This window comes from Xyrauchen texanus, chromosome 20 (genome assembly GCF_025860055.1).
Source record: "Xyrauchen texanus isolate HMW12.3.18 chromosome 20, RBS_HiC_50CHRs, whole genome shotgun sequence".
NCBI lineage: Eukaryota > Metazoa > Chordata > Actinopteri > Cypriniformes > Catostomidae > Xyrauchen > Xyrauchen texanus.
Genome location: NC_068295.1, coordinates 5,072,026 through 5,096,374, shown reverse-complemented (window position 1 = coordinate 5,096,374; position 24,349 = coordinate 5,072,026). Strand labels below are relative to the sequence as shown.

General features: G+C 37.1%; 1 protein-coding gene across 1 annotated transcript; it reads right to left on the bottom strand.

Moving 5' to 3' along the window:
* Positions 1-229: 229 nt before the first annotated feature.
* On the bottom strand, positions 230-14,813 carry LOC127660541 (fibronectin type III domain-containing protein 5-like). Its single transcript, XM_052150859.1, has 6 exons — positions 14,554-14,813; positions 4,947-5,062; positions 4,050-4,248; positions 3,548-3,637; positions 2,307-2,468; positions 230-266 (listed from the first exon to the last, which is right to left on the bottom strand). Exons 1-5 carry the CDS (start codon positions 14,621-14,623, stop codon positions 2,311-2,313), a joined length of 633 nt encoding a protein of 210 aa, XP_052006819.1. The 5' UTR covers positions 14,624-14,813; the 3' UTR covers positions 230-266; positions 2,307-2,310.
* Between the last annotated feature and the right edge of the window lie 9,536 nt (positions 14,814-24,349).

Genomic DNA, 24,349 nt, shown 5'->3' with positions numbered 1-24,349 from the left:
CCACAGATATCTCCAAACCACTGGAGTCAGAGAAGGATCGTGTGAAAGTTCACCTTTCTGGCCTCTCTTACAGTAAGTGCCACTGTGCACAGGCCTCCAGAATTTCAGAAAACGTCCGAAATTGCTGGATTATGTTGAAAGTGATGAGCACTTAAGGACATTCTTTTGTATTGTGTTTAAAGCTGAATCCTTAGAAGTGTAATTAAGTCCTGTCACACTCTGATGATGTTCACAGATGATGTTTGGTTCTTTTTGTTTTTGAGGAACTGTGGAGAAAGAGAGAGAAAAGCAGATGTTATTGAGAGGGTGGAAGTGTTTTTATAATAATAGACATAAATCTGTGGGTTAAAGTACTTGAATAATTGAACTTCATTACTATATGGAAGTATTTTTTATTATTAAGTCAAGTCAAGTAATTTTTATTTGTTTAGCACTTTTCACAACACACATCATTTCAAAGCAGCTTTACAGAAAATAGCTGAAACAAAAATGTCTGTAATATCTTAAGGTCATCATTGTGCAGTTTGATGAAAAATGTGATGATAGATTATGTTAAAATATACCGATCAGCCACAGCATATGTAGGTCCCCCTTGTGCCACCAAAACCGCACCAACCCGCATTCAGAATAGCATTCAGAGATGATGTTCTTCTCAACAATTGTACAGAGCGGTTATCTGAGTTACTGTAAACTTTGTCAGTTCAAACCAGTCTGGCTATACTCTGTTGACCTCTCTCATCAACAAGGTGTTTTCATCTGGAAAAACAGCCCCTCACTGGATGTTTTTTTGTTTTTGGCACCATTCTGAGAAAATTCTAGAGACTGTTGTGTGTGAAAATCCCAGAAATACTCAAACCAGCTCATCTGGCACCAACCAATACCACGGTCCAAATCACTGAGATAAAAAATTTTTCCCCATTCTGATTTTCTATCGGATTGAGGTCAGGGCTTTGTGATGACCACTCCAATACCTTGACTTTGTTGTCCTTAAGCCATTTTTCCACAACTTTGGAGGTATGCTTGGGGTCATTGTCCATTTAGAAGACCCATTTATGACCGATCTTTAATTTCCTGGCAGATGTCTTGAGATGTTGCTTCAATATATCCACATCATTTTCCTTCCTCATGATGTCATCTATTTTGTGAAGTGCACCAGTCCCTCCTGCAAGAAAGCACCCCCACAACATGATGCTGCCACCCCCATGCTTCACGGTTGGGATGATGTTCATCGGTTTGCAAACCTCATCCTTTTTTCCCAAACACAGTGATGGTCATTATGGCCAAAAAGTTACATTTTTGTTTCATTATACCAGAGAACATTTCTCCAAAAAGTAAGATCTTTGTCCCCATGTGCACTTACAAACTGTTGTCTGGCTATTTTATGGTGATTTTGGCGCATTAGCTTCTTCCTTGTTGAGCAGCCTTTCAGGTTATGATGATATAGGTCTTGTTTTACTGTGGATATAGATACTTGCATCTTCACAAGGTCCTTTGCTGTTTTCTGGGATCAAACTATGTTAATCTCTAGGAGACAGAATGCATCTCCTTCCTGAGCGGTATGATGGCGCTGTGATCCCATGGTGTTTATGCTGGTGTACTATTGTTTGTACAGATGAACGTGGTACCTTCAGGTGTTTGGAAATTGCTTCCAAGGACGAACTTGTGGAGGTACACAATTGTACACTTTTGATTTCCATGATGTCAAGCATTGAGGTACTGTGTTTGAAGGTAGGCCTTAAAATACATCAAAAGGTACACCTCCAATTCAGTACACCTCATATCAGAAACTAATTGTCTAATTGTCAAAAGGCTTGGCATCATTTTCTGGAATTTTCCAAGATGCTTAAAGGCACAGTAAACTAAGTGTATGTAAACTTCTGACCCACTGCAATTGTGATAAAGTCTATTAAAAGTGAAACAATCTGTCTGTAAACAATTGTTGGAAAAATGACTAGTGTCATGCACAAAGTACATGTCCTAAACGACTTGCCAAAACTATAGTTTGCTAATATGAAATCTGTGGAGTGGTTAAAAAATGTGTTTAATGACTTTAACCTAAGTGCATGTAAAATTCTGACTTCAACTGTAGATTTACACAACTAAATAATGTGAAAACATATCTACACTGTCTGTGAAAAGGGTCCATTGCTCAGTGTATGCTATTTGTATAACAGCATATTTGATAAAGGTTTCTATAAATGTATGAAATATCAAGATGAAAATTATGTTTACCTATTGTATGATTATCACTTCAAACCGTAAATGTTAATATAGGCTGGTTGGTGGTATGATTTGGAGCACTTCACCTGCCTAGTGTCGACTGGACTCTCGAATGTTACTCCGTAACAGTCCCCCGGTTGTGTGCTCAGGTGTACTGCATTCTGACAAGTTCTTGGCTTTATCCTTGTTATTGTTTGGCTCATTGTCTTTGATGATGTCATACTGTCGGCAAAAGAGAGCTATCACACCTGGAAATGAACAAAGATGACATGTACAATGCCAAACACCAACATACTTTCACAAAGAAATAGATATGTACGAGTTGGCTACATCGTATGTGTAATAGGTAAAGCTTGGGTAAGGAGGATGCGGGAACTGGCTGAACAGTAACATAAAGTTTTAATTTGAAACTCAACTTAAAACAAATGTAAACAAACACAGACACATATGCAATACGGCAATGTGCTTCTCTCTTTCTCTCTAACTGGCATCTCCGGCTGTCCCTTATCTCGCTCTCCCGCTGATCAGCTGATTCAGTGCCAGCCATGCTCCATCACAGCTCGGCCACGCCCTCCTCCTCGTCACAATCCTCCCCCACGGAATCCGGCTGAATAATCAACATAATCTTTTACTGCATAAATGAACTTAAACAATGAACTTAAACAAACATAAATGTCTCTGGCTGCCCCTTATCTCACTCTCCCGCTGATCAACTGATTCTGCGCTGCATGTGCTCCATCACGGCCCAGCCAATCCCTCCTCCTCATCACAGTATGAAATCCTATGAGCTGGGTTCCGTCATACAAAACAAACTCTTTATGCTTCATTCATCCTTACTGACTATGTCTCTATGGTTAGGTTTAGATATGGGATTTGGGTTAGAGTATATAAAATGAATAAGCATGTACTTAGACATCTTAGCATCTGACACGCGGAACCTTGCTTAATTCCACATTACATATCCGGGTATTTGTACTTCTAGAATTCATACAAATTCATACCAACAAACTCTACAGTACAATTTCATACAATTTAGCCAACTCGTACAACTTCTTATGACTTCTACTTACTTGGGTTGCAAATACAGACAATTAGTATTTATAAAAATTGGTTGCATAATAAATGTTGAATTTTAAGGACATTTTTGTTTGACCTAAACTGTACAATAAAACATTTTTGGATTGTCACTTTGAATGTAAAAATGGTGTCCGCAAGTAAAACCAGTTAAGATCCACTGGCTTATTGCACTACATATGCAATTATTAATAATTGTTGTTAATATAAATTTTTTGAATGTGGATTGAAGCAGGACTGTTTCAGTGCTAACCTGCCCACATAACCAGTACCACCACAATAATGATGATTTCTCCTGCCCTCAGCTGAGTGCTCTGTTCCACTTCTTCCATGGTTACTTCATCTGTGAAGAAATATCAGTGCATTAACTATGTCATTATTACTTTTAACCAGAATAAATCACAGCTGAAACTGCCGCCCAGTTGTGCTACTAAATGCTGATTGCCAAATTTTATAATCCGAACTTTACAGTGTTGTGGTATGACTTCAAGGGTTGTGCAAAATTCTAAATTGAAGAATTGGCTCCATTTTAATTCATGAGTTCAATTACACAAATCAAATCCAAATTTGTTTTTTTGTTTTTTTCCAAACAACCATCATTCATTTTGGCAAATATCATCACAAAATGTCTACCCCATTGATTTCAGATAGCTTTCTAAAAGTAAATATTGACATAAAAATATTGAATACTTTGATTTAGGTTAATTTAAATGCATTCCAGTCGTGCCAGACACAGTATGTTAATTTGTGTTTACCTTTGCTTTTAGAAGCCTGTGTTTCAGCTTCCTTTAGGGTTTTAAAATGCAGTGGTTCACTGAGGGGGCTCGGTCTATCTATACCGATAGATTGAACATGCACAATATAATCCGTATCTGCCTCCAAATCCCACAATGCACAGCTCCTCGTGGTAGTGTTGACTTCCTGGATAAAACGCAGCATGTGAACATCTTTTTTCTGTTATGGATAGAATAAATAAAAAACAAAATCATAAGTATTCAGCAAAATCTTTTATTTTCCCAATACAAATGAACATACAGTAGAAATATATATGTACTGTATAATATATTAAATGAACATTCATGTCATGAATAAGAAAAAAAGGGATGTACAATTGAAAGGAATAGTTCACTCTATAATGGGTTGTTCTGAAAGAGAACTCTGATAATTTTCCTGTTAGCTCACAAATCATTTTGTTATACATAAAAAGAGTTGATATTCAAACGTGTCACATGTAGGGTTGCCAGTTGTATAATATCTTACATTTCTACCTGTTCCTCACAAAAAGTTAGCTTTGGAATCTAAAAAAGTATTAATTACTTTTATGATACTTTATGGTGCTTTTTTGTTCTTTTTGGAGCTTGACAGCATACTTCTCATCCACGTTCATTGTATGAAAATGTGGTTGGTACAAAATGAGGGTGATTAATTGACAATCTAAAAAACTGTTCCTTTTTCAAGATGTCTCTGCTTTCTCTGTCTCTCTCTTTCTTTCGGCTAATAATGAATGAAAATGAAAGGAAATAAGAAAAGTCAGAACTCATCATTATAATTATCTTTATTTATCACTTTTTCAGAATCTTTACTCTTATTTTCTACTCCTTTTCCTCACATTATGAATCTTTTGAAATTATTCTTGATTACACTCTGAATACCTGCTGTGTTATGGCAAATCCAATGACAAACTCCCCATCCAGTGTGTCCCATGTCACCACAGCAGAACTGGCCTTTAGATCACTGATGGACACGTTCACTGGAGCAGCCAAGCATTCTGAGAAACACAGAGAGAATATATAGTCTGTTTATGATAATAATAATAATAATAATAATAATAAAATAAATAAATAAAACAATATACTGTATGTATATATATATATATATATATATATATATATATATATATATATATATCAGCTCAGGGACACTTCCCCCCACACTTCCTGTAGCACTTGCCATAGATGTGGCTGTCTTGTCGGGCACTTCTCACGCACCTTACAGTCTAGCTGATCCCACAAAAGCTCAATGGGGTTAAGATCCATAACACTCTTTTCCAATGATCTGTTGTCCAATGTCTGTGTTTCTTTGCCCACTCAAACCTTTTCTTTTAGTTTTTCTGTTTCAAAAGTTGCTTTTTCTTTGCAATTCTTCCCATGTTGGTGTGGCTATCCTTATCAGGACTGTCCATAAACATAATGATTTTTATACTGTATGAAATATAGATTCTATCCCCCAAGTCCTTGTAAACCACCCAAACCCACCCACCCACACACACACACACATGGATAGGCAGGCATCAATACACCCACAAATCAACACATACAGTAGGCTATTCACTAGAAACAACAATTCCATTCACTTTATATTTTTACCATAATTTGACAGTGATCTATAAATCATTACAACATTAATTTAGTTATCTAAAGACATATGCAGCTAATTGTTTACAAAAGATTATTGTCAACGATTATATCCATAAATAATGGATTTATGATTCATAAATAATCAAATATCACAATCATCACTGCATGAATTTTGCCTGATGTGTCAACATGTAATTTTATATAGGCTTCAATACTGTTTGTATTCCATAACTTGCTTATCCTCTGCTCACAACGCAATACTTTGCAAGTAACTCCCAAAGGAGAATTAAAACGAGTTAAAAGCCTTAAATAACTTGAACAATCACACACTTTGATTAACATACTGCCATATAACACACAGGTGCACAAATTCAGTGATTTAGTCATCATCATCATTAACCTATTTAAAATCTTCTTCTTTTTTTACTTTTAAAATGCCAGTGGTTATTTTCATATACCTGTAATTTAGATTACATGAGTCTCAAAGCCCTTGTTCCAGATAAGAGCTTTTGATCAATTCTTGGCTGTTTAATTTAATCTGTTTACAAAAATCTATTGAAAAATGCCAAGAATTTTAAAATGAAGAAGCAAAATGAAAAACACTTTTTCTGCAGCAACCTCATTATTTCGTGTTGCTTCTATACCTCTATCGTCTCATGCGTCAGATTGAGTTCTCATCTGGTTTTGAACCGTGGATCTCCGAGTCCAAAGTCCAACGTGCAATGAGGTGCACTACTGCACAAACTAATCATAATGGAATAAGTGTATATATGTAGGTTGGTCTGTAATACAAGCATTAAAATGTATAATTTCTCAAAAGATGCGTTAGTGTTTCGATATCATAACATAGCATGAGTAATTATAAAAGTCATAATTAGCCATTGAAGACATGATTTGAGTTAAAGTGATAAAACACACAGTTGTTGTATCGCCTCTGGTGTTTATTTCAGCTGGAAACTGCAAGGAATTGTACCTGGAGAAGCTTTGCAAAAATGTACAGTATATAGAGTCAAATTTTCACTATGAGACCAGGATGCCCAAGGCTGTTTTCTGAAGGAATTTACAGAAGGCAACTTAGTCTGTCTGGTTCCATTTTGATTCACAGTAATGGTAAGATAAAAATGTCCTTTTATTTATGATTGCTGGGACACCAAATTTACGAACATTAAATCATTGTTTATTTTAGAGCTGAACAATTGCTAGGTTTATTAAATATGCACTTGGTCTTGCTGATAGTTACTGTATATAATGCTACATGTTAGCTCATGGTCTGCACTTATATAAACGTTGAATGGTCTGTGTGGCAGGGCGGAGGGCGGGGCCAGGTCGTGATCCTACACACCCGGTCCCGCCCTCCGCCCTGCCACAGTCTGCAATTATATAGCGCCTTTTTAACCTTAGCAGTATTCAAAGCGCTTTACACTGCGTCACATTCACCCATTCACACCCCAATTATGGCAGTGCTGCCATGCAAGGCACTAGCAGCTTGGGGTTCAGTGTCTTGCCCAAGGACACTTCGGCATGTGGATTCATGTGGGCCAGGAATCGAACTGCCAACCCTGCGATTAGTGGACAACCTTCTCAACCACCTGAGCCACCCGAGCCACAGCCACCACTAACAGATCTAACAGTTGCAACTTGTAGGCCTAATTTTATTACATGTATGCTTTGTGTGCCCGGATTGAGTTTACAACCCATAAAAGTTCCTCTGTTCAATAAATAGCTACATGTATTACTGATTAACATTTTTGCTAATTATTAAAGATTATTATCTTTACTAGGCTGTTTACTGTTGTCAAGCAATGTAACAACTTTCTACATTACTGTTGGCTGTAGTAGTAATATTTTGAGAAATGTCTTTGTCCACTTTAAAAGTAGTTTATTATTCACAATTTTAACAGATTAAACTCAAATCTTGTCAGAGCAAAATGATGTAATGTTGTAGTATTATACATGCAGAAGAATTGAAACTACATTATTTGAATCTAGGATTTACCCTTTTAATCCTGGAATTCCTCAACATCATAAAGTAACGGATCAAGCCTTAAATTCCTAGTGAAAGCCTGTGTTTGGACAATAAAATGGTCGACACTCTAGACAACCTAATTTAAAGCATAAGGAGCATGGCTCAGAAAGGCCCCTCTGCACGACCTCCTGAGCTTCCACACAGAGTTAAAGCAGACTTTTCCTTGAAAGGTTTCCAAAAGACGATCAGATTTGCACAACTCGAATACTAAGGCATTTCATCTTAATCCAGGAACATTTTACACAAAGTCACAGTACTTTACCAATTTAACCTTCTAAAATGTACAGAATGCATTTAAATCCACGATTTATACAAGACCTAGTTTTGCTAGGCAATTCAGACAATTGCTTTGAACTGTGGTGTCTTGTATAACTGACAAATTAATGATTATAGCCTGATATAACTCTTTAAAATGTGTGTAATGTTTCATCCATGTTGCATAACCAATGAATTAAACAGTATGATTTGTAACCAGCGATTTTCATGTTTTGTTACCTACATGTATAATATCCATGAAACAAATTTAATGTTTAGTATGTAAGCATTCGCTGGCGTATGCAGAGAAAGCTGATGACCATGAATATCATGTTTCTTGTACCATTCTCAAGATATAAAAGTTCATGATTAAATATGCACTATTTTTGAGCGGGAGATCTGTAAGAATATGAAACAAAGGACCATAAATCTACTGTCAGAATAGACCAGTTGACCATGTGACTCTGAAAAGTCACTTCTGATTGGCACAGGACACCTTAGGGGATGCGGCCAATTTCAGTTAAAATGTTTCCAAACAGGAAGGACGCTCTCTCTTTCTCTCTGCTCTTCGGTCGTCTCTCTCGCTCCGCTGACTGCTCAGACTTCGCTCTGACTCTTCCCTTGTGGTCTTCTCTGGATCTCGTAGGAACCAGGTCCATGCCACATGAGGTCCAAGGAAGTTCGGGACTCGACGTCCCGAGGAAGCTCGTCACTCTCTATGGCTTACACACCCATGAGAAGGGCTCGCTTCAAAGCCAACCTCATCACTCATACAGACAATAAATATACGATCTTACAGAGGTCCAAAACATAGATGGAACGAACTTTCGACCAAGCAACACAAAGAACGCAAGGAAACACCACAAACACACACAAGTACATCTCCAATATTGTGCTCAAAGTGCTGGGGTATTAATTAAATAATTTGGGTAATCCGATATCAAATCGATGTAGACTCAAAGAAGGATGAAATGGTTCACTCCATAAAGTTCATTTTCACTGTACCGATAATTTATTTCACATTCTATCACTCTTTTCACCAACCTATCTCATTTATATATGTGTTAGATTAGATTTATGTTTAGAATAGCAATAAAGTTGGTCTGTGCTCAAGACGATGTGACTGGTATATTTTGATAAATAATCTGATCCCTGTTTCTAAAAGATTTCGCTTCAAATCTGTACCTAAATACATGTGATATTATTTTCAATAAGCCATGAGAATAATATCACCTCAACAAGTGAATTAATCACAATTCCCTTATTAAAGCTAATTCCTTACAGTAGTATGTATATCATTGTATTATGATTTTAATGGTGGAGAATTTATTCAGACAAATAATCTAGTTATTTCTCATTTATCTAATTTATAATGGTTGTCGAACACGACTAATTCTGTTATACATTTCATTACCTAATAATGTACAATAAGGACAGTTTAATTTAGATCATAGCTCACATATTTTGAGACCCTAAATTCTCTTCTAAATTTAGCATACCAAATATCCTTACATATAATGGTGTAAGAATGAGGGAAATTTAAAATTCCCTTCTAAATGATGCATACCAAATATCCTACAATGTGTCTGTGGGGAAATGGCTATATTGGCTTCATGAGGAGAGACTCAGGCACAAAGGAAAAGCTCCATAGTTTTGTGCTTGGTTGCTATGGAGACATAGAGGAAGTGAGTGGGAATATGTTTGAAAGGGAGAAAAAAAACATTACAATCATATCTCTCCTTTGCTCACTGCATCATTTTATCCCATACACTGTATAAAGGCAGGTGGACACTTAGTAAACAAAACACACAATAGAGGTGGTACACATTAAACAGTATAATTTAGTATACTGGATTAAATTCAATGTGAAATGCCATTTGCAACACATTTAACTTTCATAATAGGACATAGTTCTAAATAAAACAGAGCATTCAACACTGTAAAAATGCTACAGTAAAAAAAATAATTAATTGGTTAATGGATAGTTACCTTAAAATATACGGTAAAAAATTGCCATATATTTAAAAAGACAATATAAGTAAAATTTTGTTAAAATATATTTTTTAAATGTAAAAGTATGATTTTCTGTATAACTAACTGTAACAATGAATATTATGTTTGACAAGAGAGCACATGTACTTTTTACGGTAAATTACGGCAAAAAACAATAATCGGGTATTCCCAGAATTCCCTGCGTGACCTAGTTCATTTCATTATATTTCATGGAAATAATGTTTCTTCTTATTTTTAATATCAGTTACATACATTGGGGTGTTCTGTGTTATATTTGATGTAGTTTAGTTCATGTTTACTGATGGTGTTTAGTGTTTGTGTGAGTAAGCACTGTCTCAACATGTTTATTGGTAATTGCTCCAGGAAGGGCCTCTGTTTATGATCTTCATGTCATCATGTGCCCTTTTGTAATTACTGAGGTGATTAACAATACATTATAAAGTGAAAAGCTGATTTTTACAGTTTCAGAAGATTAATATATTACATTTATTATTTAATAATACAATCAACGGTAATGCATCATAAAATAAACATAATGCACATAAAAATGTAAATGTATAATATACAGGCATTAAAGTTACATCCCATAAAGCCAGAATCGAGGTTACCATGTTTTTAACGGTGAACCACAGCTGCTAGTTTTTTACCGTAATTTAACAGGATTGTTTTTTACAGTGAATGAAAGAAAAATGCATGAATGCAAATAGAGGCTTTTTGGCTTTGATATCAGCCAAAAATAACTGTTTTTATCATGAGCAAAGAATGTCATCACATTTTGAAAAAGTTTACAAAGAGCAACACTTTTTTGCGGAACAAATGCTGTACCAATGCATTGTGCAGAATAAGACCAAAAACATGCATTGGCAATGTAAGGGTCCATTTTGATTTCATGCTGACTTAATGATTTAAAAATGAAAAAGAAGTTCCTGAATTTATTTTATGTATGAAACACACACGCTAGTGTTTAATGTCCAAAGCTTTTAACTTCAGAATTCACACATCTGTTTTCTCCTGAAAGCTCAATCTTTCAGCTACTCCTGTCAGTGCAACCTCTAACAGCATGACAGTATCTGCCTGCCAGAATTCAGTTTTAAATTCTGATTCATGTCTTTTTCCTCTTTACTAGAAGCTAAATATGATGCATTAAAATGTTACATTTATAGCCACTTCCATTGATCATTCATGAGATCAGACTGGATTTATTATTTTGCCAGCTTCATCTGCATTAAAAAATGCTTCTTTATAGCGCTGCATAAATGTGTCATGCTTAAATTTATGGAAACACTAATGTGTCTATCATTGTCTTGCTGTCATTGCTCTTTTAAAACTTAATTTGCATGTCTAATCCATTGAATTCAGTTAGCACTATTAAATGTCCACACAAGGATAGTAAAACCAACTGAAATCAACCATCCATCTAATGAAACCAACCATTTTCCCAACAGGTACAGTCACACAAACACAGAATAAAAAGTCAACTTAAAAAAGTGATTTTCAGTGGTACACTATAAAGGAGTGGTGGTGGCATTGTGGGCTAAAGCACATAACTGGTAAGCAGAAGGTTGCTGGTTCGATCCCCACAGCCACCACCATTGTGTCCTTGAGTAAGACACTTAACTCCAGGTTGCTCCAGGAGGATTGTCCCTGTAATAAGTGCACTGTAAGTCGCTTTGGATAAAAGCGTCCAGCCAAATGCACAAATGTAAATGTAAAGATTTACTTTATTTTTATTTAACAGTTTTTCAGTACTAAGCTAATGGTTTAAATTTAAGTAATGTCTACTTAACTTCATTACATGAAACGTATTAAAGTGAGCGTATAAATTTAAGGTAAACATTTCAGGTAATAAAGTAACTTTTCTGATGTACACAGTACTTCAATGAACTTTTTATATGAACATACCACATATTAAGCTTTCCTTAGTGCCCCTAGTTTAATCATGTACCAATGTTTTCTACTTTAGGACTGATACATGATGATGCATTTTAAAGATTAACAATCATAAATAATATGAGTTATAAGTTAGAGCATTAATTTTTACATGCTTGTATTGAATACAAATGCAGAATTTACTTAATTTTTTCAAGTTCACATTTAAAATTAAGGGTAAAATCTAAATTAAAAGAAGATGTAAACATTATACATGTTAACATTATTTAAGTGTGATAAAATTGCATACTAATCTTATCTGTGTAAAGACATATGCAATATTACGATTTTGTTGACATCAAAACGAAATCCTGTAATCCAGGTGTGGCATGGGGGGCGTGGTCGTGTGTCGGTCTGTGGGAGAGAGCGGTAAGGCTTGTCACCTGGTTTGTAATTACCTCTAACACCTGTGTCTTATTATAGTGATACGGAGAGAGACATTTAAGGGACGCCAAGTGTCGAGAGCGAGAGAGACAGTGTCCAGAAAGCACGACAGAGGAGAGAGTACGTCCCAAGAGTGCTCACATATATATATATAGATATCTCTTGGGACGTACTCTCTCGTCTGTCGTGCTTTCTGGACACTGTCTCTCTCGGTGAAAAGCCTTACCGCTCTCTCTCTCTCCCACAGTCCGACACACGACCACGCCCCCTATGCCACACCTGGTTTTAGATATAAACTTACACACATAAGGTTAGTAGCAATTTAATCAAACTAAAATCATGTTAACATATATATTGCTTGCATCTTTAGGCTATACTTTTGAAAAAAATGTCTATTTCAGCATTTATGGACTGGCCCCATTCGCTTCCATTAGAAGTGCCTTAATGTACGAAGATTTGTCCTTTTTAAGAAATTAAGGTCGAAATGATTATTTGTGGCAATCAACAATATACCAGAAATGCTTAACTTGTATCAAACCTGGAATATTCCTTTTGCGTGTTTTATTTAAGTAAAAAATATCATGTAACATCACCAAATCAACCTGAATATATTATGTTACACCAACAAAAAGAGTAAGATCAGGTAGAAATATCTCTTTAAAGGTGCATTATGTAAATTCTTTCATGCAATATTCACCTTTTTTGCCAATGTGTGAACAGCTTGTAACGCAACTTAAAAAATAAGCCCTTCACAGACTTCCTAGGTTGCCTATTGAAGCCTGTAGACTGATTTTCATGCAAAGGGAGCGGGTCGCTTTTGCCGGAAAAATCCAAAGGATGTGGCGTTTATGCGCGCTCCCGAGAGCCTTGAATCAGACAGTATTGTCTCTTCTGCTATTCAACAGTGACAACAATCTGCAACACTAGGTAACGTTATCTTAGAGATGAAATCCAGCAAACGTCCGGCTCCCAGCACAACACCGACTCCAACACAAACTCAGAGTAAGCCAAAAAACAAACAAACAAACAAACAAACAAAACGATCTACTGAATCCTGTCTGGCTAAGCGGAAACGTGATCGTGGTCGAGAGAAAACTAGAGTGAACATCGGCAGGGCATTTGATTCCTGGAGGAACCTTTGTTCAGTTTTGGGGATCAAAACCGACCCTGAATTGGCGTTCTTCTTATTGGACAAGTAAGATTACATAACTGCAAAGCATGTGAAATATAGTGCCATAAGGATTGATCTGTGTAATTTTAGCTAACTTGATCTTGCCTGCTAACGCTGACAAATTGCAAGCTACCTTGCTTCATAACTTTCAAATAATTTCATTGATCTTCTCTTTATACTAAAATTCAGGTATGCTGATTCACAGTAACTGACATAAACAAAGTTAATCTGTAATTATTCAGCAAGGTTAACTACAATAACACATTAAATGAATGTTGTAAACAATGTTTAAAGATAATGCAAAAATACCCATTCATTAGTGTCACACAACTTGTTTATACAGAAAATATATATACATTATATTATTATAAAACAACAGCGCATCGATATATAACAATGACAGTTGTGATGGAATCGCATCAATACTGAATTGTGTCAACATATTTATAATGTACAGTCTATTTTATAAACAGCTACTGTCATCATCCACCAAATTTAGCTAACAGCTATTAATAAAGCTGGCTAGCTAGCTAACTCTGACATAGGCTATCATATAAATGCAGTCAATGTATCATTGCAAAGAAAAGTGATTAATTCAAACTACAGTCTCGCATAGTCAGATCTATATCCACACTTTGTTTTAGCCCTGTTCCAGCACTGGAGAGTCAAATATAATATCCAGTCTCAAAGTCTGTAGTAAAACAATCATAACTGTGTAATTTTAATTGTGCCAACTCATCTGTTAGCATGATGTTGGTGAATCATGTTCAGTCTTTTTGTACGTTACATCATTGTTTTGGTCGATGCTCGCGTCCCTATGGAGAGTGCACGAGCACGAGCAACTGTGGTGCAACAGGTGTGTATTACAGGTATACTATTTTGATTCAGTGGCATTGCACATTAGCTCATTTGCCTCGTGCCCAAAACATTTCGATACAGTTTTGATTTCACAGGCTCTCATCTTCTCTGCTTCATACGTGTCTCATCATTAAAAATGCATTGCACTGAAACACATGGACTAGCACGATGCATGCAAAACCGCACAACTGTCTTGTAATGCCCCATTGAATGTCGTCCGACATGCAACAATTCCCATTAAATCCGTATTGACGAAGTAAACTCACCAGCCAAGACACACGACGCACAAAAACAGCTTAACATGAGCAGCTGTGTGGGCATGTGAAAGCCCCTCATCTTCTTCACCTAGACTGGATGTGAAATCTCATTTACTCGTGTTAGCACCACAGACAGCGCTCGACAGCAGTCCGTCACGTGCGCGTCAAAAGCGGCAAATCATCGTTCAACGCAACAGATGTTGATGCGAAGAATTTCAAACGAACCCTTTTTGGTTTTTCACACGGCTGCCATTTACAACAACGTGCTGCCGGACTGAATATCCTTCAAACTGACTGATCGAGTGTGTGTATGAGCGGAGGGAAGGCTCTCTCTCTCTCTCTCTCTCTCTCTCTCTCTCTCTCTCTCTTACTATGTGACTTTCTCTCACCTACATTTGTTAAAGATCAAGGATCAATTTTTACTAGGTAATGCATTAGATATCATGAACTAACAATGAACATTATACAGCATTTTTGCACAGCAGCATTTATTAATCTTTGTTAATGTTAGTTAATAAAAATACTATTGTTCGTTGTTCATTCATGCTAGTTCATAGTGCATTAACTAATGTTAAAGAGATAGTTTCTTAGAGGGAAAATTCTATCACCATTTACTCCAGGGACTTGCCGTCCATATAAGCAAGGTATGCAGTGCTTACCTAACAGAAGGGTGGAAAGAAAATAACACTATGAAATATTTAATAATAATTAAGCAATATCACACGAGAAAGAGTGCGATATGGCCCTACATCAGCACTGCTGTGATTACCTACGGCACTCTGCCTGTGGCCGAATCACAACAGTGCTGATTTAGGGCCATATCGCACTCTGTCTCCTGTGAAATTGCTTAATAACAATTCAATGAACAAGTACATTAAAAGAATTAGCATTTGTGCTTGGAACAACTTTCTGGCGAAATGGATCAGAATCTGTCGTTGCTGGTTCAGAACAAATGATGTGTCTAAGCCTCCGTTAGTAATTAATAAATGTCACTTCAGAAATAGTATCACGGCTTGTGCTGTTTCAAACAAGTTATTGGATAAGAGAGAGAGAGAGAGAGAGAGAGAGAGAGAGAGAGAGAGACGGAGCGTGTGTGATCACCTGTTGCCACACCCAAGCAGAGATGCTGTCATCCTTCTGGTTATCAGCTTTCTCAGTGGAAAAATAGCCGTCCAAGTGGGGGTAATTCTCTCTCTATCACGGTAGCCGGTGAAGTCTTTCACTATAGAAACCGGCAATGTCCTCCACCATTTTGAACAGAACTTTTTCTCCTATGTGGAAACTCCAGTAAGAGGTAAGTAATGAGTTGTGTAATTAATCTGTCTGTTGCGTCTCTCAGCTGTGATGAGCCATAATGCTGAAGTTGTTCGTTTAAAGCCGTTTAAATCTATCTTATAGCTGTTGTTGTGTAGTATTTGTAATACAAACGATCACGGAGCGCTGTTGTATGTAAACAATGACTGACAGATTCACTTTACGTCACCAACTGCTCATATTACACACAAAAAGTATCTTTTGCCACCACCTGCTGGCTAACATATGGAATGTCAAAAAAATGTAATAAAAAATACATGTAAGAGACACATATACAGTAACTCTCAACACATATGCACTACTCTTATACTTAAGTTTAGAACAGCACGAACACAAGCGGAGTGATACACACACAGTGAAGTGTCCGAGTGCTGATGGTGTCAGACCATCAGTGCTCATTGAACGTCTCTCGTCCAATCAGATTTGAGGACCTAGAACTAACTGTTGTATATTTGTTAATATAAACTACAGTTATCATTCAAATTGGTCATATTTCATCTCACCTGAGCAGAACAGACAGTTGTTCATGTATTCACTTTGGTGCCACCCTCAGTTATAAGCACTTTGTGTATTGCTTTCTGATTCCAAAATTATCTATATGACTCCAGTGGATAAATCCATATCTTTTGAAGCAATATGATAGGTGTGGGTGAGTAGTAGACTTATTAAGCAATAGGCTTATATGTGATTAGCTAGGAATTACCCAGCTAATGGTGCGATGATGTACAGCTGCTAGTCTTCCCTGCTAGAACTACGCTGCGCTTACATGTCTTGTTTTGCAGCAAGAAAATACATGTGGGGAAATTTGTGTAGTTCATTATGTAACCTAAACAGAATACACACAAGCCTTTTATACCTATTAGAATTTGACATGCACAAGTGTCACCCAACATCTGTTATAATCAACTAGAGAATTTCAGGTAATATGGCTAAAAAAGCTTGTTTTAGAAATGGTTATAGCAATGCAATCTTTGCCATTTGTACAGTTTTAGGATGTCTCCTAATGTCTGTTTTCTGCTAAGGTCTGTAAAGCGCTATTGAATTGAAATGAAATGAGATACTTTTAGTGAAAAAATGTAGGATAGAGAGAGTAGTGAGAAGAGTGATTTCTACTCTTGTCTTTGAAACCAAATGTCTTTTAATTGTTTGAGCGTACAACGGAGTCACCTTCAAAGACTCTCTCCTTTCATTAAGAGTACACCAACTGGTCCACTTCTCTTAATGAATTAGGGCTTGTATGTAGTTTCAAACAGACAGGTCCCATTAGCAGGAGTTTAATGTGAGCACTGGAGCTTTCCAGAATATTATATACGTCTATATGAAGGTCACTGCCACTCAGCAGTCCTCATGGGCCACTTTATTATGGCACAGGGCTAAGAAACCAAGAGAGGGAGAGATGACAAAGAAACTAGAGGCAATACAGTTGCTGTGAGTGTGAGAACAAAGCAGTTTTAGTTAAATCACAATACAGACTCTTTCCATAATGTATAGAACCTTTTCATCCATATTAGGGAATTTTAGATGTAAGCAAATAATACAGAATCTAGTCTTTTTTCACTTTGTATTTGTGCTGCTATATTTGATTTTTGGAGATACATTTGTGGCATGCTACTACTAGGGCTGTCAATTAATTGCCAAACAAATAATTTCGATTCTGATTATTACTTGTCTGTTTTTGGCTGTGAAGATTCATTGTCTCTTTAAGGGCTTTCATGATTGTCATATAAATTTTAATATTTCTTAAGATGTGCTTTTTTTCTGCTGTGCTTCATACACCTTAAGAAGTCATTTTTGCACATTTAACTTGAAATATATAAATCAAATAATAAAATAGGGATATGAGATTTATTTGTAAGGCTTTAAAAACGTGTGAATGACATGTCTCTCTTTTTGATCAACTTTAGTTTTTGTCAATTTTACATGTACACTTGTTTTTGAACTCATATTTGACATTATATATTTTATATCAAATATTTTGTATATATATATATATATATATTTCATTATATTTATATAATGTTATTCAATGGTAAAATATTTCTGTCGCAATTTCTTCTTTCACACGTTATTTTAATGCTCTGATTAAACCGAGCGCTTATTTCTCATGAAGCAAAACCTTTGAGATTTCATCTTTTCATCACTCCACCAAACTAGAGTAAGCGTGCACCTCCATGCAGTGTCACCGAGTGTATGAACCAGGAACATTTGCCATTACACGATCGCTTTAAAGTGAGCACTTTGAATTTATTACATCAAAGTTTACACTTGTTTGTTTATATTTTTGTAGCAGTTTGGTGCGAGCCTCTGCTGATAGCGCGCACATCAGAGCACTTCATGGGCTCATCCAGACAGGATCTAGTTGATCCACCTTTCCCCCAACCCCCCTGGAATCTACACCCTTGACTGAATGACACATAAATTCGCTGTTTATGGCAGTTATATTGTATTTATGCTTAAAATTACCTTATTTGGGCATTAAAATGTGGTTGGAATTTAAATGGTCAATAATCGTGGTTAGATCAAATAACTGCGATTATACAGTTATTTAATAATTGCGACAGGCCTAGCCACTACATTTTCACTGAATTTCGCAATTTTTGAAGGCATAAAGCCTAAATATGAGTAGCACACAAATGTTGGGTACAATTGTCCATTTTAAATTAGATATATTTGTTTAGATTTTATTTCAATATATATTTGAATTATTTTCTCAAAAATTATAATTTAATAAGTAATTTAAAAAATAAAATACAAATAGTATATTTTTATTTCACAATATATATATTTTAAAATTTCTATTAATTTATTTTATTTTTTAACAACAACAACAACAACAACAAAAAGTCAAAATACCGAATAGGCTAAAAATAGTAAGATTAAGATTTAACTTTATTGTCATTGTGCAGAGTACAGAGCCAATTAAATGCAGTTGTTTTCACATATCCCAGCTAAGCTGGGGTCATAGCACAGGGTCAGCCATGAAACAGCGCCCCTGGAGCAGATAGGGTCAAGAGCCTTGCTCAAGGGCCCAACAGTGGTATCTTGCTGGTGCTTGAACCCCCTGACCTTCCGGTCAGTAACCCAGAGCCTTAACCACTGAGCTACCACTAATTTCAATTAGTGCAATTCTTTTTGGTGATGCAGAAATGACACATTTCACCTTTCAACCTCATGTTGCACTAGGAATCAATCCAGAATTAGTCCATCTGTTTACACATATAAAGATGTTCAAGATGTTCAAGGCAGAAATGCTGGCCTTAAATCTACTATTGGTTATACACAAGCTGTTTATAATTTAAAAATCCATAGATTTTCTTTACAAATCTCAGACTGGGATTATTGAAGGATGACGTTTGTTTGTTCAGTCAAGAGATACAGTTTTCACTTTACCAAGAGCCGTGAGTCTCTTTTCTTCATCAGATCAGTTTTGCATTTTATTCCAAATATCCCACTGCAAAATCTCCAGTTACAATTCTCTCTGGTGATTTTCTTGAAAAAAAAAAAAGAAAAAAGATGAAAAGGCAGATCAAATTCTCGTGGAGCTTGAGTACACCACAGGGATTCCCATTCTAACTGTCTCTAATCTCACATTTCATTCAAAGAATTACATTCGCATCTACATTTACATTTATGCATTTGGCAGATGATTTTATCCTTATTACAGGGACTGTTATGAATTGGCAGCGAAGGCAGACGAGGAGATGCAGATCCAAGTGCAGTTCAACTTTTATTGAGGAACAAACAAGGCAGGTACATGGAAAACACGGGAACAAAGGAAAAACCCTCGATGGGGAAATGAACACAAGACTGAGGAAAACGGGCAGGGAACACACACCGGGCTAACAACATTCAACGATAGACAGTGACTAAACAAACAGACAGGGTTAAATACGTGGACATGGGAAGACAGGAACCAATGAACAAACAGAACTCAAACAGGATAACTAGGTGATTAACAGAAGCAAAATGGCAAATAAACGAGGGCAGGTGCAAACAATGAACGGTGAACACGAAAGCTAACAAAGAGACTATGGAGTTACACAAGGGACAAAAGTGAAAACTAAGGAATGCAAAAGTGACAAAAATGGCAAACAAAAGGGCAACAGTGAAACAAGACAGGTAACTCTAACATAGCCCCCCCTCAAGGATCGGATTCCAGACGATCAACAGTAACAGAACAAAAAAAAAACATGAAGAACAAATGTCCATTGACTGGGGGGGGGGGGAGCTTGTGGTGGGCAGACAGACCAAGGGGAGCAACGAAGGGCAGACAGGCAGTCCAGGGGGCAACGAGGGGCAGACAGACAGTCCAGGGGGCAACGAGGGGCAGACAGGCAGTCCAGGGGGCAACAAGGGGCAGACAGGCAGTCCAGGGGGCAACAAGGGGCAGACAAGAGGTCCAGGGGGGCACAGAGGGCAGGCAGGAAGTCCAGTGGGGCACAATGGGCAGGCAGGAAGTCCAGGGGGCACAAAGGGAAGGCAGGAAGTCCAGTGGGGCACAATGGGCAGGCAGGAAGTCCAGGGGGCACAGAGGGCAGGCAGGAAGTCCAAGGGGGCACAGAGGGCAAGGACAGGTTCAGGTGGTCTGGGAGCTGGCCACAGGGCAAGGGTAGGTTCAGGAGGCCTGGGAGCTGGCCACAGGGCAGGGACCGGTTCAGGAGGCCTGGGGGCTGGCCTCAGGGCAGGGACCGGTCCAGGAGGCCTGGGAGCTGGCCACAGGGCAAGGACAGGTTTAGGTGGTCTGGGGGCTGGCCACAGGGCAAGGATAGGTTCTATCGTTCTGTTACGAATGGGCAGCGAAGGCAGATGAGGAGATGCGGATCCAAGTGCAGTTCAACTTTTATTGAGGAACAAACAAGGCAGGTACATGGAAAACACGGGAACAAAGGAAAAACCCTCGATGGGGAAATGAACACAAGACTGAGGAAAACGGGCAGGGAACACACACCGGGCTAACAACATTCAACGATAGACAGTGACTAAACAAACAGACAGGGTTAAATACGTGGACATGGGAAGACAGGAACCAATGAACAAACAGAACTCAAACAAGATAACTAGGTGAATGAACAGAAACCAATGATAAACTAATGAAGACAGGTGAAAACAATGAACGGTGAACACGAAAGCTAACAAAGAGATTATGGAGTTACACAAGGGACAAAAGTGAAAACTAAGGAATACAAAAGTGACAAAAATGGCAAACAAAAGGGCAACAGTGAAACAAGACAGGTAACCCTAACAGGGACAATCCCCCCGGAGCAATCTGGAGTAAAGTGCCTTGCTCAAGGACACAATGGTGGTGCCATGGAGATTGAACCAGAGACCTTCTGATTAACAGTTATGTGCTTTAGTCCACTACGCCACCACTACTCCACATTTGTGTCAGCAAAACAGCATGCTATAACTTTGATGCAGAACTAACCCAAGGAATCATTGAACTTTTTAATCATTTAATGTCACTTTCTCAGGTGGTAACATGTTGCGTCTCTATATTTGTATTGTGAATTCTTCCCTTTTGCCCTCTTATGATTCCCAATCTTCCTTTTCTCTCCATTTATTTCCTCTATTAGAATTTGTTTTCATTCTGGGTCCTGTACTTTCCATCACCAGATGGTCCCCAGTACGTTTTTTAAAAAAATTTTTTTATTAAAAAGCATTAAACTTGAACAGATGTTCATTTTCTGTCAGTCATATAGACTTTTTTGTTTTTTACATTAAATGTAGCTTGAAAAAAAAAGCTAGAGGTACGCTGGCCTTAGACAACCTCTCCCCCCTCTGCACACCTCCATCATTACGCATTCCCTCAAACAGTATGTCCCTTTTCCATCTCTTTCCTAAGCACAAACATGTACTCACATTGTTTTGTGATCTGTGAGACATAAAAGGGCGAGATTTGCCAATGGACACTGCAAGATAATATAGTTTTAGCAATTGTGTTGAGTTGACATTTTAGTTTTGTGAAAGAGGGAATGTTGCCTATTAATCTTATGTAGAAAGGTTGAATTTATTTATGGAGGGTCTAAAAGCTTGCGTTGGTGTTTGGGAGACGTCTGGAGAATGAATGGGCGCTGAAGAGCTGCTCTCAGGCTGGAAGTAATTAATAAAATAGGACTGAAGCAACTTCTTTACATTTTGTATGTTTTGTGCTGGAAGCAGGCTTGGAAAATGGATTGGGCTCCATCTCATTAGCTCTCATGGTCAACACTAACAAAAGCTGCTGATGGAGTTGTTTTGTTGTTTCAGGGACTGACTGTAAACAGAAGATGTTTATGTGTGTCAGTGCTGTGTTTGATTATAGTTTTAGACTAGTATGGAAGCCTTCCACCACATGAAAATATGTGCTTTTGTGACTCATAATTGTGAGATCAATTGAAGTCATATTTATTAAACCACAAGTAATAATTATTAGATTCAAAGTAATAATTGAGAACTAAAGATGTAATGAATATTCATCGCAATTATGATGTTTACTCATCATTTTGACTTTTTATCTTATACTTGTGAATTTTATGTCATAAAAATGAATTTTACTCTACATTTTTTTAATCGGACAATTATGACTTTCACTCTCCTAATTATGAATTTGATGTCATAAATATGACGGAATCTAATAATTGTTACTTTTTATCCAATCATTTTTTACCACATGCTTTTTAATCTCATAATTATGTCTTTTATTCTAACAATTTTGAATTTTACTCTCAAAATTTCTACTTTGTATCACACACTTATGCATTTAATGTCATAAATATTACTGAATCTAATAATTGTGACATTTTTCTAATAATTATGACTTTTTATCAAATTTATAATGACTTACTATCTCGTAATTATTACTTTTACTCTAATCATTTTGACTTTTTTAATCTTATAATTATTCATGTCATAAATATAACTTACTTTCTCATAATTATGTATTTTTATCTCATAATCTTGATTTTTACTCTAATCATTTTGACTTTCTTTTATCTCACAATTCTACATTTTTAATTCCATAATTATCACATACAATTTCATAAGTAGGACTTTTACTCTACTAATGTTGACTTTATCTCATAATTATGAATTTTTCATAAAAATTACTGAATCTAATATTTGTGACTTGTTTCTTGTAATAATGACTTATCTCAAAATGTCGGATATTTGGTAGTATAAATTCACATGGTATGGATTAAAGTGTCCGTGTACCTTCACCATAATATATAGGACATTTATAATGGAATTAGCCACATTCAACTAACATTATAAGAAGGATTTGATTATTTGTCTGAATAAAATTCTCCATTAAAATTGTGATACAATGGATCATTGTATCTGCTCACAATTTCTATGATAAGAATTAGCTTTATTAAGGGAATTATGATTAATTCAATTATTGGAGAAATACTATTTTCATGGCTTATTGAAAATAATATTACAAATACACTCACCTAAAGGATTATTAGGAACACCATACTAATACTGTGTTTGACCCCCTTTCGCCTTCAGAACTGCCTTAATTCTACGTGGCATTGATTCAACAAGGTGCTGAAAGCATTCTTTAGAAATGTTGGCCCATATTGATAGGATAGCATCTTGCAGTTGATGGAGATTTGTGGGATGCACATCCAGGGCACGAAGCTCCCGTTCCACCACATCCCAAAGATGCTCTATTGGGTTGAGATCTGGTGACTGTGGGGGCCATTTTAGTACAGTGAACTCATTGTCATGTTCAAGAAACCAATTTGAAATGATTCAAGCTTTGTGACATGGTGCATTATCCTGCTGGAAGTAGCCATCAGAGGATGGGTACATGGTGGCCTTAAAGGGATGGACATGGTCAGAAACAATGCTCAGGTAGGCCGTGGCATTTAAACGATGCCCAATTGGCACTAAGGGGCCTAAAGTGTGCCAGGAATACATCCCCCACACCATTACACCACCACCACCAGCCTGCACAGTGGTAACAAGGCATGATGGATCCATGTTCTCATTCTGTTTACGCCAAATTCTGACTCTACCATCTGAATGTCTCAACAGAAATCGAGACTCATCAGACCAGGCAACATTTTTCCAGTCTTCAACTGTCCAATTTTGGTGAGCTCTTGCAAATTGTAGCCTCTTTTTCCTATTTGTAGTGGAGATGAGTGGTACCCGGTGGGGTCTTCTGCTGTTGTAGCCCATCTGCCTCAAGGTTGTGCGTGTTGTGGCTTCACAAATGCTTTGCTGCATACCTCGGTTGTAACGAGTGGTTATTTCAGGCAAAGTTGCTCTTCTATCAGCTTGAATCAGTCGGCCCATTCTCCTCTGACCTCTAGCATCAACAAGGCATTTTCGCCCACAGGACTGCCTCATACTGGATGTTTTTCCCTTTTCGCACCATTCTTTGTAAACCCTAGAAATGGTTGTGTGTGAAAATCCCAGTAACTGAGCAGATTGTGAAATACACAGACCGGCACGTCTGGCACCAACAACCATGCCACGCTCAAAATTGCTTAAATCACCTTTC